Genomic DNA, 14284 nt, shown 5'->3' with positions numbered 1-14284 from the left:
AAACACTAACACACATTGACTTAATAGAGATCAATGATGACTACAAAAGAAATACAACGAGCAATTAACAGTGGATATAAAACCTAACACTACACAAGAATACACTTACCAGTAGCCTACTAAAACAGAGCTCACAAGAAAACAAATGATGGCATACGCGTGGCCGGGCAGCAGCAGCAAGTCCGTAAAGCGTGGAGTCGACGGCAGAGCTTTCCCGAAGAACACTGGCGAGCCGATTTCGTTGCGGTGGGTGCGATTGCTGTGCTGGGTTTCCCGGGAGTCTAGATATGACGTCTTCCCTCGAGCAGGTTGAGATTACTTGAAGGCAACTACAGTGAGCTTCGTTGCAGACGTTGGTTTGTCGTTTCTTGCGCCAGCTAGTCACTCGGAGTTAAGATGCGGCTAAGCGGCCCAGGCGTTACTGGACGGCACAAGCCCCTCGACGCTTCTCAGCAGATTATAGGCTCATCTTCTATACTCCCTGGTTCGGTCTAAAACCTGCCGTTTAAGTAACTTCTCTTTTCCCTAGTTCCCTAGGTCGGGGAATGGCAGATATTGGTGACGATCCAATTAAGTTCACCTATTTGTATCACGACTCTTCCCAAGGTCTCGGCCGCGCCCCTTTTAATCAGGCGTGAAGTAATGGGTGATTCCCCCCTGCTGTTAGAGGTCACGCCCTTGCATTGCACCACACAGAGACACACGCACACCCCTGAATCCATGGCAGACTTCTATATTGTCCGTTGACAAACACAGAAGCAGCAACGGCAGGCGGCCATACGGCGCCAGACCCTCTGACACACATACACTGTTAAAAATTCGTGGACATGGGATTGCACAGAGACACCACATATTTAGGGGTGTTCGCCACTCTTCCCGTCTTAGCAACCTTCTGAATGCCATCGCGGGGCAGAGAATGCACAGGGGTTCCTACAAAAGACCTCTCGGTATGTCATGCTCGCACCACCACCACCACCACCACCAACAACAACAACAACAAAATAATATCTAAACCTGCCTTCGAGCTTGCTAGGGCATCCCCATAAGATATGATTTTGGGTAAGACTTAAGATAAATAGCTGCTGCCACGTGCCGCTCGCGTATTGTCGTCTTGACTTTGCGCCTGCCCGTCCTGTGTCATTCGTCCGGACGGACAAACTTGCTTGATGTTTATGTTTTAAAACTGTCTTTAATTTTCAAATACAAACATCTACTGCAATCGCGATAACAAGGAAATAAATTAAGGTGTTTTCTCTTAATTATGTGTTTGGTGAATGTAATATTCTGAAAAAGTGGGTCCGCCAAATCGCATAAACCGCTTCGGACAAGCAGATTTTGAGCAGCAAGTATAGCAATTGTATTAAAGTACCTATTAGCTTAACATCGAAGAGCCTGTATGCATGGGCAGACTTGTCGGCTCGCCCCCGCTTCCTGCGGCAGTACTTGACTGATACGTGATATTTAGCGGCTCCGCGTGCTTCTCTTCTAAAAAAAGTTTCACGATGCCTAACGTTCTTTGTAGCATTTCTTGCGTCTTTTCGTGTCCGTGAATTTTTCGTAACGTTCCACTAGGTATACCTGGGTTGTAAGCTGATGCGGTCTCATCTTTAAGAACCATGCAAATTAGTAGTCTCTTTTTTTTCTTGGTGAAAAGTTGCGCAACACAAGAACACTTCTAATGCATTATAGTTTATCATAGCGGCGTCGAAAGGTGTCGCCACGAAAACCGTGGTCCCCATATGTATACTGAAAGTAACGAGAAACAATTTTTCGCAAGTATTATGCTGCATTAATGAAAGCGAGACTTTGTCATTTTATTTTGTCATTTATGCGGATCCATAAATGACACCTCCTCCAGTACACTACATCTCCGGGCTTGAAGTGGCATCTTACACAGGCAAAAACGTCGAGAGTGTGTGGGGCGATACTAATCCAGGTACAACCAAATTAGGAAGACCCACTAAGCTTCAGAAAAAGACACTCCCTCATCAGAACAGGGATTGGCCTACCTGGTGCAATATTCGGCCACTCCCTCCCAAATGACTCATTCGATTAACCGATGGCCCTCAGTCCCCAGCAACTGCGGAGCACCCGACCAAGGCGGCGGTCAGACCTGTGACGCAGCAGAGGGTGCTAAGAATCTCTGAGCCCGGAGAGGCCGCCAATGGAAATCGACCCTGGCAACGTTTAGCACCCGAACACTCTCGAGTGAAGCTAGCCTAGCAAGACTCTTGGAGGAACTATCAGTCATTGTTTTGGATATCATTGGCCTTACGGAGGTTAGAATAACTGGTGAGGCTTATGCAGTGCTGACAAATGGCCACGCCCTCTGCTATAGAGGACTACCAGGTAAGAAGCAGTTGGGAATAGGATTCCTAATCCATAATGACATAGCGGGCAACATTGACGAATTCTACATCATTAATGATACGGTAGCAGTATAGTAATAACGCTTAATATGAGGCATAGGATAAAGGTAGTACAAACGTACGCTCCAACCTGCAGTCATGATCATGAAGAAATAGAATAGTTTTATGAAGATGTTGAATTGGTGATGAGAAAAGCGCAAACTCAGTATACTGTATACTTATAGGCGACTTCAATGCAAAAGTGGGGAACAAGCAGGCTGGTGAAAAAGCAATTGCCAACTACGGCGTGGATTCTAGGAACACTCGAGGAGAGATATTGGTGGAATTCGCGAAAAGGAATAAGCTGCGAGTAATGAACAGCTTTTCCAGGAAGCGTTAAAACAAAAAGAGGACCTGGAAAAGCCCTAATGGTGAAACAAGAAATGAAATTGATTTCATACTTTCTGCCGATTCCCAGCATAGTGCAGGATGAAGTGTTAGGTAGGGTAAAGTTCACGGATCATAGGTTGGTGAGGGCTAAGATTCACCTCTATTTCAAAAGAGATAGAGTAAAATTGGTTAAGAAGAAACAGGCCAAACTAGACACAGTAAGGGTAAAAGCAGACCAATTCAGGCTGGTACTTGCAAACAAATATGCAGCCTTGAACAGAGAGCTGAAGATGACATAGAGATCTAACTAGGCTGGCTTCAGGAGTAGCAATTGAAGTGGCAGGTAAGGCACCAAGGCAACTAGTAGGTAAGCTCTCCCAAGCAACAAAAGACCTAATAAAGAAACGACAAAGAATGAAAGTGTCCAATTCAAGAGATCAGATAGACTTCGCGGAATTGTCAAACTGATGAGGAGAACAAGGAGAAAATAAGGGATATTAGAAATTATAACGATATATATACTGAGGAAGCAGTAAAAAATGGACGAAGTTTGAAATCAGTGAGAAAGAAACTTGGCATAGGACAAACCAAGATGTATGCACTGAATGATAAGCAGGGTAATGCCATCAGCAATCTCGAAGATATAGTAAGAGCAGCGGAAGAATTCTATACTCACCTGTACAATATCCAGAGGAGTCAGGATACCTCAATTAGAAACAGTAATGAACAGGATACAGAAACTCCTCCTCCTATAACAAGTGATAAGGTCAGAAGGGCCTTGCAAGACATGAAACGAGGAAGAACGGCAGGAGAAGACGGAATAACAGTCGATTTAATCAAAAATGGAGGAGACATAATGCTTGGAAAACTGGCGGCTCTTTACATGAAGTGTCCATCGACTGCAAGGCTCGCAGAAAACTGGAAGAATGCAAACATTATACTAATCCACAAAAAAGGGAGACGTTAAAGAATTGAAAAATTATAAGCCCATTAGCTTGTTCCTAGTATTATATAAAATATTCACCAAGATAATCTCTAATAGAATAAGGGCAACACTGAAGTCTGATGCTTTTTCTTTGTTTCTTTTTTTTTTTCCTTTTTTGTGCCGACATACTGATTGTCAAGTCGGCTCATTTCGAAGTGATATATTTACTTTCTTGAACGCATCACTTTTGCCTTTTCTTTACACGTTGGTCGCTTTTCGGTCTGTTTATTACGCTTTTATTTTGTGACACGAACCTATTTTTGCAGCACGTATCAACTTTCATGAAAATAAAACGATCACTTTAATCTGACTTTGGTCCGAAGCAAGTTTCTGGAGCGAAATATAGCTTCGCGCGCACTCTGTCAATGCGGTGCGAATAAAGCCGGGATTTTGAAACATTCCATGCCTATATTCCATTGCTTTTCCCGTTTCGTGTGCAGTCAGAGCGGCTGTGTTATCAGGGGGCTTTTGTTATCAGTGTGATCAGTCGGCCTTGTGAGACGGATAATGAGTGTGTCATAGAAATGAGAGCTACGAAACACGAAACCTGCTGTTGGTGCTCCTTCCGTACCATTATCAAGGTGATGCGCTGCCTCTTCGGGTTTGCGACAGGCAGCGCAGTTGCTTTCATTCTGCTTATTTCAGGACGCTTCTTTATGATGCGGGTGTGAGCGCACTCACGTGGTATTTTTCATACTTCGTGAGGTTTCTTTGCCAGTCGGAAAAAAATTGTACGCAATTTTAGTACGTCACGGAAAACACCCCAGTTAGATGTCATTTTGGATGCCTACAAATGCGTCATTGACACTTTGAAAATTAGGACAGTACTTCTCTAGTTAGATAATTAATTGCAGTTACCGAAATAAATCTCAGTAACTAAAGAATTACTGGCATCTACTCGACTGTACTGGAAACAATATGCACTAGGTTTTCTTCGAGCACTCTTTTTTAAAGTCTTGGTGCATGATAGTTGGGACACCCTGTATAATTCACTCAGTCACCGAAATGAGGCCAAGCCGGATTCACTCGAAATCAGAATCAACAGCATTGATGCGCAGCAACGCTTATACTCGGACTCACAAAAGAGAGAGAGAGAGAGGCTGCAGTTTCGCCAGAAAGGCGAAGCAGTATTAGTGATAGCCAACTATGCGACAATTAGACGAAGGAAGATTACACCACCGAGAGGACTCAGGCTGTGAAATTGTACTGTCTCCTACTATGAAGTCTTGTATATATATTCATATAACGCCCTCACTTCAGCGCTCAATTCCTCGAGGTCACACGAAGTTCGAAGTGCAATATATATATACATATATATGGGGTTCGGAAAGCTGGTCGGGCCCCAGCTCCTCCCCCCCCCCCCATACCCCACCAGAATAAGGAAAACTCTGCCTATGCTTGCTTGCAACACTGCTGTTTGCGTAGTACACACAGGACACATAGGGGGAGGTGTTTGCTTCAGACATTGTTGTGCGCCATACTTCATAACCCCTGAGAGGCTTGAGCATATTCGTTACCACACATGGCACATCGCATCGTGGCGGAAGTATCAAAATTTAATTGAATTATGTGGCTGCACGTGGTATAAAACAAGTATAAGACAGAATAATACATTCATGTTAGACTTGGCAATGTTGAAATGCAAGGAACTTAACTATGCTACCCGCACTGGCTTCACGTGGTTTGTGCCTAAAACGCGAACGAATTATGGTCGCCAAATGCTTAGATACATTCTTCCACAGACGTTAAATAACGCGCTGTGAATTGATGTTAATTTATGTACTGCTGACACTTATGTCATAGTGCTTTGTGCTTGCTTTTGTTTTTGCCTGTAATGTTCAAATACCGTTTCATTTGTGTCAATGTTGTTATTGCGTATGCTTTACACATGCTGTATGATACACTGCGATACTGTTGCCAAGTCATTGTAGGGTGCGTCGACCTCTGTCAAGCCTTTCTTCTGGCTTTTTGTCGATGCACCCAACATCCTCATGACGATGTTGAATAAAGAATTGAATTGAATTGAATTGAAATTGAATAATCACAATCAGATTATCAGGCACGCCGCAGTGGTGGACTCCGGATTGATTTTGACACCGTGGTGTTCTTAAACGTGTTCCTAAATATAAGTGCACAAGTGTTTTTTTTTTTTTCGCTCCCGTCGAAATGCGGCTGCCGCGGTCGGGATCAAATCTGCGACATCGGGCAGAGCCATAGCCGCATAGCATAAATTTATCCCGTTTTCCTGCAACCGCTGTCGTGTCTAGTAATAGCCTTTCCTTGCCTTCTGCTTTCTGAGAGAGGAGGAAAGGCTCGCCGCGCACCCTTTCCTCCTCGCCCTATGAAAAGGTTTCGCCACCACATGCATTACATTCGGCGTTACCGGTTATTCGAATCAAGAATGAGTACGGATGACTATAGGGTAACCAACGTGCAGCAAGGGATCAAAGCAGGGACCAGGGCGATCCGTGGATTGGGGCCGCCGAGGCCAGAGCGTGCACTGGGGCACGTATTGCTAATATGTACAGCGGGGCGTGGCACTTGCAGAGACAACGGACGTTTGCGCGCATGCGCATTCAGAGCGGCTGCGAGAGAGGAAATGTGCGGACTTTTGCTCTTTGAATATACGACTCTGCCTAGGCACTATGGAGGAGTTTCTTAGCGCGTGTTCTATGCGTTTGTCCCTAGGCGCGCCGGCACAAGTCGCGGGGCGCTGTAGTGCTGAACTTAGCATCTCAAGTTCGCGGCTGGACGCAATTATATTTATTCAATCGTGTTTCTTCTTTTTTTCTAATTAAAACAACGTGTCATTATTTCGCATTATTGGCGGCGCCCCCCAGGACAGCGAAGCGGCAACGGGGCATCAAAGCTAGAACCCGGACTGGTCCGTGGGTTGGGGCTCGCAGAGGCCAGCGCGTGCCGCCCTGCTTCCCGCTCCGATCCCCCCGTACCGCTTGGGTGCCCTGGAGATCCTGCGCCGCCTGTTTTAATATAACCTCAGGTGCTCTCCTAAGGCCTCTGTTTGCCGGTTACATGTGCCCTCCTGGAGTAGTGATTGTAAAAAATGCAATCTATCGTCGCGACTAAAAAAGCGACCCGCGACTTATACAACACCAGTCAGAACATTGCCCCTTCAGGCACAGCGATCACCAAATGGGGCACCCGTACCCGCTGCCACACCGCGCGGGCAGCCAGCGGCTGAGAGTAAACAAACTTGACCGTACTCCGCAATGCCGGCATGCCTAGGGGTCAAACGCATACAACACGCGTTAAGAAACCCCCTCCGTTGTGTCTATAGGCAGACTCACATAGTCAAGGAGTAAAGGCCCTCAGATTTTCTGTCTCTCACCCGCTCTTACTTGCGCCTGTGCAGAAACGTCGAGCGCCGTGAAAAGCGCCACGCCCCGCTTTACCTACTAGCAATTGTAAAAATGCCACCGGGGGCGGTGTTCGCGATCTTTGCACGGGCAGTCCAGGTTCTATAGCTTCGATGTCCTGGAGGCCCCGCCAATCAAAGTATACTAAATAATGACAGGTTGTTTACTTGCACTGGCAGCTCGATTTGCGAGCGGCACGAGAGAAGGAACATGCCTGCCGGCTGGAACGTCTTGCAAGGAAACTCGGAGAAGTGCTTACTGGTTTCCTTCACGCGCAAGGCAATGACACCATGCGTCATTAGAATTAATGAGCACGCAATCAATTACGACAAGGCCTACCGCTTTCTGGGCGTAATAATAGATAGCGATCGACCTCCCCTGGAGCCCTCACACCTATTTCAAATATAAACTCACCATGATCACCCTTGTACTAAGATTTCTCGCGGAAAAGTCGTGGGGTGCATCTGTACAAGCGATGCTTCAACTCGACACCGCACTGTTCACAGGTATCCTACGCTATAGCTTACCTCTGCTTGGTAGGACCTGTAAAACGAGCATTCGTACCCTTCAGTCAGTACAAGCTCAAGCACTGACATTATGTCTAGGCCTTCCGAAGTGTACATCTTTTCCGGCGACTTTGGTCATCGCTCATGATCACTCAGCGACAACATACGTTCACGTCGACGCTTTCAGGATACACATCAGACACTTTGCCCGGCTTCCATCACACCATCTCGCCTCCCATTCTGCGGCTAAGCCACGTTTTGCATTCAGCAATATTATTGCTGCTCATGATGCAACTCTATCGTCTAACTTCACGCCTGCAGCAAGGCCATCGTTACCGCTGTGGTGGCTGCAACCCCTCCAAGCCCTTCTTATTCCTAGTATCAAAAATAAAACCGAGTAGTCATCTTTAGCCTCGCAACAAACCATACTACTATACCTGCTTGAGAAGCACAGTGGATGCCTGCACACCTACACGGCTGGTTCTGTTTTACCTGCAAGCTCATCGGGTGCAGTGGTCGGTCCCGTGAGATCCGTCGCCATGAAAATCAAGACATATCTCATTTGATTTCATCGATGACTGCAGAACTTGCTGCCCTCCGTGCAGGTCTGGAGTTCATATTTCAAGAACTGTCACAGGCATGGTCCACCATATCTGAAGGCAGCTCTCCAGTGTCTTAGATGACAGTTTTAACACTAATATAATGAACAATTAGTCGCTGACTGAAAACTACTTCCTCACCATGCAATCGACCAAGGACACAGCACAGAATATATATATTAGTGGATACCCGGCCATTGCGGCATACATATGGTAGCGACCGTGAGAATGAAGCCGCCCTATCTGCCCATAACGGTATCCATTGTATAGCAATCCCACTGTCGAGAACCGATATATCTATAAGTCTTCGCTCGCTAACACGCGAGCTTACAATGGCACAAAGGAACACGGCGGAATTTACAAACCCTCGTCTCTATAATTCGGATCCGCATCGATCTACAGCTTCGTCTTCCGCCCAAGCCGAACAAACGCTTCTGTGCCGCCTGTGACTTGACATGGCCTGCACAACCACGCTTATTCATTTCGCATTGGAATGACCGACAGTCCTATCTACACACCACAACAGTGGCTGCGAGGAGACGACAAAACCTTTTCGTAATTCACAAGTGCCCTTCTCTGCACTGCACATTCGTCCAACTAATGGTAGCCCTGATCACGGTTCAAACGAAGACTAAGTGTTAGTTACACATGCTGGGAGTTGTCTCTTGCACGTGGTTTCGTCGCAAGAGCCACGTATCCATCTTCCACGTCATAATTAACACACGCAATCCTGCGCTTGTACATGTTGTTGGCAAAAATTTACTAAGCCCCTATTAGCTGGGTGGACTGCCCGCAAAAAGCTAGCTTTAAATTATGAATAAGTTCGATTGCGCATCTCCTTTGTGAACGCCCTCGCTTCAATGCGCCTTGAAAAGAACTCTCAACCACATTAGAAAGACTAGAGAAGCGCTCTTTGTCGGAAGCGAGAATCCTCGGACAGTGGTCGAGACCGTCCTCAGTAGAGGAGTTGAACGCGTTGTTGCGCTTGTTGAGGACCAGTGGATCGAGTGACAGCCTTTGAGAAGTGTCGCGCGCTACATCGCACTGATGCAGTATTTTCTTTCTCTTGTCTTTTTTTTGTTGTTGTTCGTGTGCCTACCACTTTTAGTTTTCTTTACCTACCTTACCCTAGCACAGGGTAGCCAGCCGGTCTATGTATGCATTGGATAACCATCCCTGTCTTTCACTCTCTTCGATCCTTTCCTCCTCCTGCAACGAATTGCTCCTCTTGTACTGCTTGTACTTATGGCCCTCTTATGTACTGTCAACTGATCACTCCATGACTCACATATAACAAAGCCGAGTTAGCTAGTTGGGGCGTTGTTTCAGAATGCAAAGCAGACTCAGCACAAATGCACAACGTATACAAGGATAGACGTAGAAGTTGATGTTGAGCGCTTCTTGTCCCTTGTGCATTCGCGCTGCATGTATCAAGTATGCATTCAGGAATCGCAGTTCCTACGCCTGTCTAGTCTTGCTCCGCTGTTCGTACACGCTTGTTCGGCACGTGCCGCAGTGCCCACTTCATTTTTTGAGTACAGGGGGATACACGCACCAGGATACACGGTCAACAGAGACATTATCTTGTCTTCTGCTGTCCACGCAGCATGAAGCGGACTTATTTCCGGCCCTTGACGCAGCAGTGCTATACAGTGGATGCTTGGAATGACTCGCATTTTCTGAGGTGCCCCTCGCCGTGGACATGGGGTACGTCAGCTTTATTCACCCATCACTTGTTCCACAATCAATCAATCAATCAATCAATCAATCAATCAATCAATCAATCAATCAATCAATCAATCAATCAATCAATCAATCAATCGAATAGAGCTGCGGCTGGGCGCCTCGTGGGACCCACGGCGTACTATGGTGTTTTTCGACACGGGATCTCTGGCCACCGTTGTGCACCAAGCGCGCACCTGCCCCGCTGACAAGCTGACCGCCGTGTCACTCCAGCCAGGGAAGCTTCTGACCGTCGTCGTGAGTCAGGTATTACGCTCGCACAGCTCTCATCTGTCTGCATAATAGCACTTTCGTGAGCCACTAGCACCGGTAAAAGCAAGCGTATTCTGCTTGCGGCTTTCACAGTCCGGGTGCTTTCGTCGCGGCCAAATCAGTTACAAGTACTTTTAATCTCACTAGTGCCGCGTTATCGAATGCTTGGAAGCGCCTCCCGTGCCCGTGTTTTCGGTTGTGAAGGCTGGAAAATACTGCTCCTTTAATTCATACATTGCCCGTGACAAATTGGCTTTCAAAAAAAGAAAAGAAAAGAAAGATGAATAACAAGAAGAAAGAAAGGCACCGTATAGTTGCACGGATATTAGTGACTTTTCTTTCGTATAATTCGACAGATACAGAAAATTAATGCGAACTTCATAATCGTTATTATCAATCAAAAGGCAGCCTGTAAACATGGTGATTCTTTGCACTAGAGACTAGATGGCATGTCGAACTACAAGATCGCATGCACTGCAGTGCAGTATCAAAACTGCGCATCAATATATAGTTAATAAAAATAACGTTTTCAAGTCTGTGGTCTCTCAAACTTGACGTACATAGGAGTCATGACGGCACTCTCATGCAATAAGCAAAAAAGAAAGCGGGGGCGGGAGGGGGGGTATAAGGCAGGATAACGCCTAAATTTTTAAATTAGGAAACAGACAGACTGAGAGAGACTGAATTTAAGAAAGAATGATAAACATGCAATAAACAGCAAATTTTGTGGTATTAGAATAATTTCGAATACACGATTGGCAATTTGGTGAGTTACCCAATAATTGATTCCGAAGAAATAGCATAGTACCCTCATTGTGCCACAGAGTTATTCGAAAACTGTCATGCAGACGTTCCTGTGGCTAAAGCCCAATGCAGAGGCGCCGAAAGAGCGAATATTTGATTATTTACAGGAATATCTAATTATTTCTTCTGTGATTTGCAAATCGACGGCAGGTCAGTAAAAATGGTCAATGTTTTCAGTCTCCTGACATGCATATGGCATGGAGGGGACGGCGCCAGACGGGACCTGCATAGATAAATAATTTATGGTGGGATACTGTAGCGTAATCGTGTAAGGGAGAATTCCAATTTACGTGTGAGACGCCATTGATTGTCTTATGGGAAAAGCAAATGGTTAAATTCCGGTGTTGGGATCTTCAGTTTTGAAGAATCTTGAAAGAGAAAATTTTCTAAACCTAGCCGCAGTGACATAAACCGAAGTCAGCATAAATGACACAACTGCATAACTGGTTCATCAAAGGATATCCGCGCGAATGTGTCAGCCATTTCGTTTTAAATTATATCACGACGACCTGGTATCGATAGCAATCGCACCATCGTAAGTTTGGATAGATTATTGGATTAAGTGCATTCAATACAGTAGTGTCTAAAGATGAAGCAAGTGATGTGTCTACTGACGAAATATATTAAGTCACTATAACAGCTGTCGAATAATTTAAAGAAAGTTTTTGAAGAGTTCAAATAATCGCCAATAGTTCAGCTTGAAATATGGGTATAAAATACGGAGCATGTAATGTACATTACCAGGATAATGACTCAGCTAATACACCCGCGCCCGCTTTGTCTTCACACATTGAGGCATGAGTCGCGATTACATTATTGATCTTGTAACATGCCGTTTTTACATATGTAGTGGGCAGAAGTTTGGCATTAAATGGTAATATATAACCAATTTCAATATTTATATTAGGCAATGGTTTATCTGGGCAAATGATTTCCCGCACATTAACTTCTAATGGTTCTAACTCAGCTTTCACACACAATACCTGAGGTTTATACAAAAGGGACCATGGGTCATTAAAAAAAAGAGCATCTGTTTCACTAATAACTATAAACTGTGATCATCTTAATGAAGACTCGTAAATATCTAAATATGTTTTTACTGGGAGGATGCGGAATCTGCAGGCAAGAGTAGTCAACAGTCGTGCTTCTTGATATAAAACATTATTTGCAACAAATTTTGGTAATGCAATTCCGAACAGCCTCCCGCTCTATAAGAATGAGGGAATTAATCTTCTATGCTGCCCACCAATGAATAGCACGCACCCGAATTCCAGTATTGGTCGAACGTACAAATCATAATGAGCGTGTCCCTGAGTAGCCCAGAGTGGTGTCGGCCGAGCTTGCTTATCATGCCAACAGTGTGCGCTGCCTTAGGTTTAACATGATCAATGGGATTGTGCCAGCTCAGTTTGGCATCATCACACCCAGATATTTGATAGAGTGAACTTGAGGAATTATTTCTTGACGGTATTGGATATATATTAACCGTACATTCAAAACAAAAAAGAAAACAAAAGACAATCAAGGAACTAAAGCGGCGAGGCAGGCTAGTTGGTTGCTAGATTTCGCATCCATCTTTGCAGCGAGGACTTGGAAAACACTCACACAGAAGGAAACAAGTAGACTGGACTAAACTGGACTGGACTTACTAGACTAAACAAGTCCAGCCTACTTGTTTCTTGCCGTGTTTTTTCAAATCCGCGCTGCAAACATGAATGCGAAATCAAATAGCTTTCGCTAACATTTATTGACATTCGAATGTCGAAACTGGAGGCGGCAACACTAGAAATGCATGCTGGGCCGTTTTTATCGTTTGGCAGCTGACTGCCCTCCCATGATATCTGCAGAACGGAAACCCCCAAATCTGCATAACGCTCACGGTTAAACTAAGCACATGAGGTGTGGGCGTAGCGGGCTGCGCGCGCGTAGCTGAAACCACTGATCTCTATTATAATCTACTATAGTGGAGATCAGTGGCTGAACTGCTCAGACGTTCATTATAAGTCTTGTTTAAAGATCATTTTGTGAAAACAACGGTTGCAAACTAAAGTCGCTAATATCTTTTTCTGATGCTTCCATGCCACCAATATCTTGAACAGCGGCGCGTCGAACGTCTTCCATCGCCGTACAAGTCTCAATGTTCCGACTACATCGCCCGCGGCATCTACCCTGCTTTTGAAGGCTACCTGAACTATGACGTGAGTAGAGGATTCGAAACCTTCCCTAAGATTTCGATGTTTAGACGCGTAGATATACAGCACAATGTAAGCATAGCTATACTGTTCCAATCTGTTCCAATCTCGAACAGTTCTAACAAAAAAGGAATAACGGAAGACGTCACCCCTACAAGAAAATTCCCTGACCTTCAAACAGTGTTCCAGTCGCTTAGATATGTAGTGTGGTGCCTGGATATATTGTTCGCGGTTTATACCTGCTTTAGAATAATAAATATCGTGGAAAAATTTTAATCTGATATTCCTTCTACGATCCTTCAGCTCTTGCCATTTAAGTTTAAGTTTGCTATCTGTCATGCTAAGCTGCCGGCTATAGTTACCAAGAACAAATCTAACTGCCCTATTCTGGATTTTTAAAAATCTATTTATAAGCTCAGATGTGTGTGGGTCCCAACAAACACATCCATATTGAAGTACTGAACGTACATCACTGAAATACAACTGCGTTTTTAAGTTACTCGGTAAATGACTAAAATTGCGCCGCAAGAATCCCAAAACTAATGCTGCCTTATTTCCAATATAGTTAACATGCTTGTTCCATCGTAAATCAGAAGTAAAAAAACACACCTAGATGTTTAAATTCCTTGCTTATGTTTAGAGTTAAATCATGAACGCTATACCTATACGGATGATTAGCTAGTTTTTTTGTGAAGCTGACGTGAACAGTCTTATTTATATTTAATGACATATCCCAACGCACACACCAGCCTGCTATAGTATTTAAGTCAACTTGCAGGATTTCTGAATCGAAAATAGAATCTAAGACTCTATAAACAACACAATCATCGGCAAAGATCCTGAATGAAGACTGTATACCAGTTAAAATATCATTAATATACAACAAATAATATATGCCCGGTATACGAACGAGAAAACAACCATTTCAGTCCGTGATCCACTTGCTTTAATGCTATTTGTGAGGTCGGTGCGGTGAATCCTTACACAAAATTATGCACCTATCCAACGCATATCTTGTAATCTACCCGAAGCGAAGCTTTCGTGAAGCAGTTAATGAAATGCTATAGGCTTGCCTTTTTCACTCTGGC

General features: G+C 44.7%; 1 protein-coding gene across 5 annotated transcripts in view; it reads left to right on the top strand.

Moving 5' to 3' along the window:
- The window catches only part of LOC142582501 (uncharacterized), a 148446-nt gene that overhangs the window by 83733 nt on the left and 50429 nt on the right, over positions 1 to 14284 (top strand). For all 5 annotated transcript variants that reach the window (XR_012828451.1, XM_075692305.1, XM_075692315.1 and 2 more), the window contains exons 7-9: positions 9812 to 9912; positions 10034 to 10194; positions 13104 to 13202. Coding sequence is in view for 4 of the 5 variants with exons in the window: in XM_075692305.1 (XP_075548420.1) it covers positions 9812 to 9912; positions 10034 to 10194; positions 13104 to 13202 (361 nt within the window). In the remaining variant the exon portion in view is untranslated. The remainder of the gene's footprint in view (positions 1 to 9811; positions 9913 to 10033; positions 10195 to 13103; positions 13203 to 14284) is intronic.

The sequence above is a fragment of the Dermacentor variabilis genome, chromosome 1, assembly GCF_050947875.1.
Source record: "Dermacentor variabilis isolate Ectoservices chromosome 1, ASM5094787v1, whole genome shotgun sequence".
In the NCBI taxonomy this organism is placed as follows: Eukaryota; Metazoa; Arthropoda; class Arachnida; order Ixodida; family Ixodidae; genus Dermacentor; species Dermacentor variabilis.
Note: the sequence above shows the minus strand (reverse complement) of the source record. Positions and strands in the feature narration are given on the sequence as shown.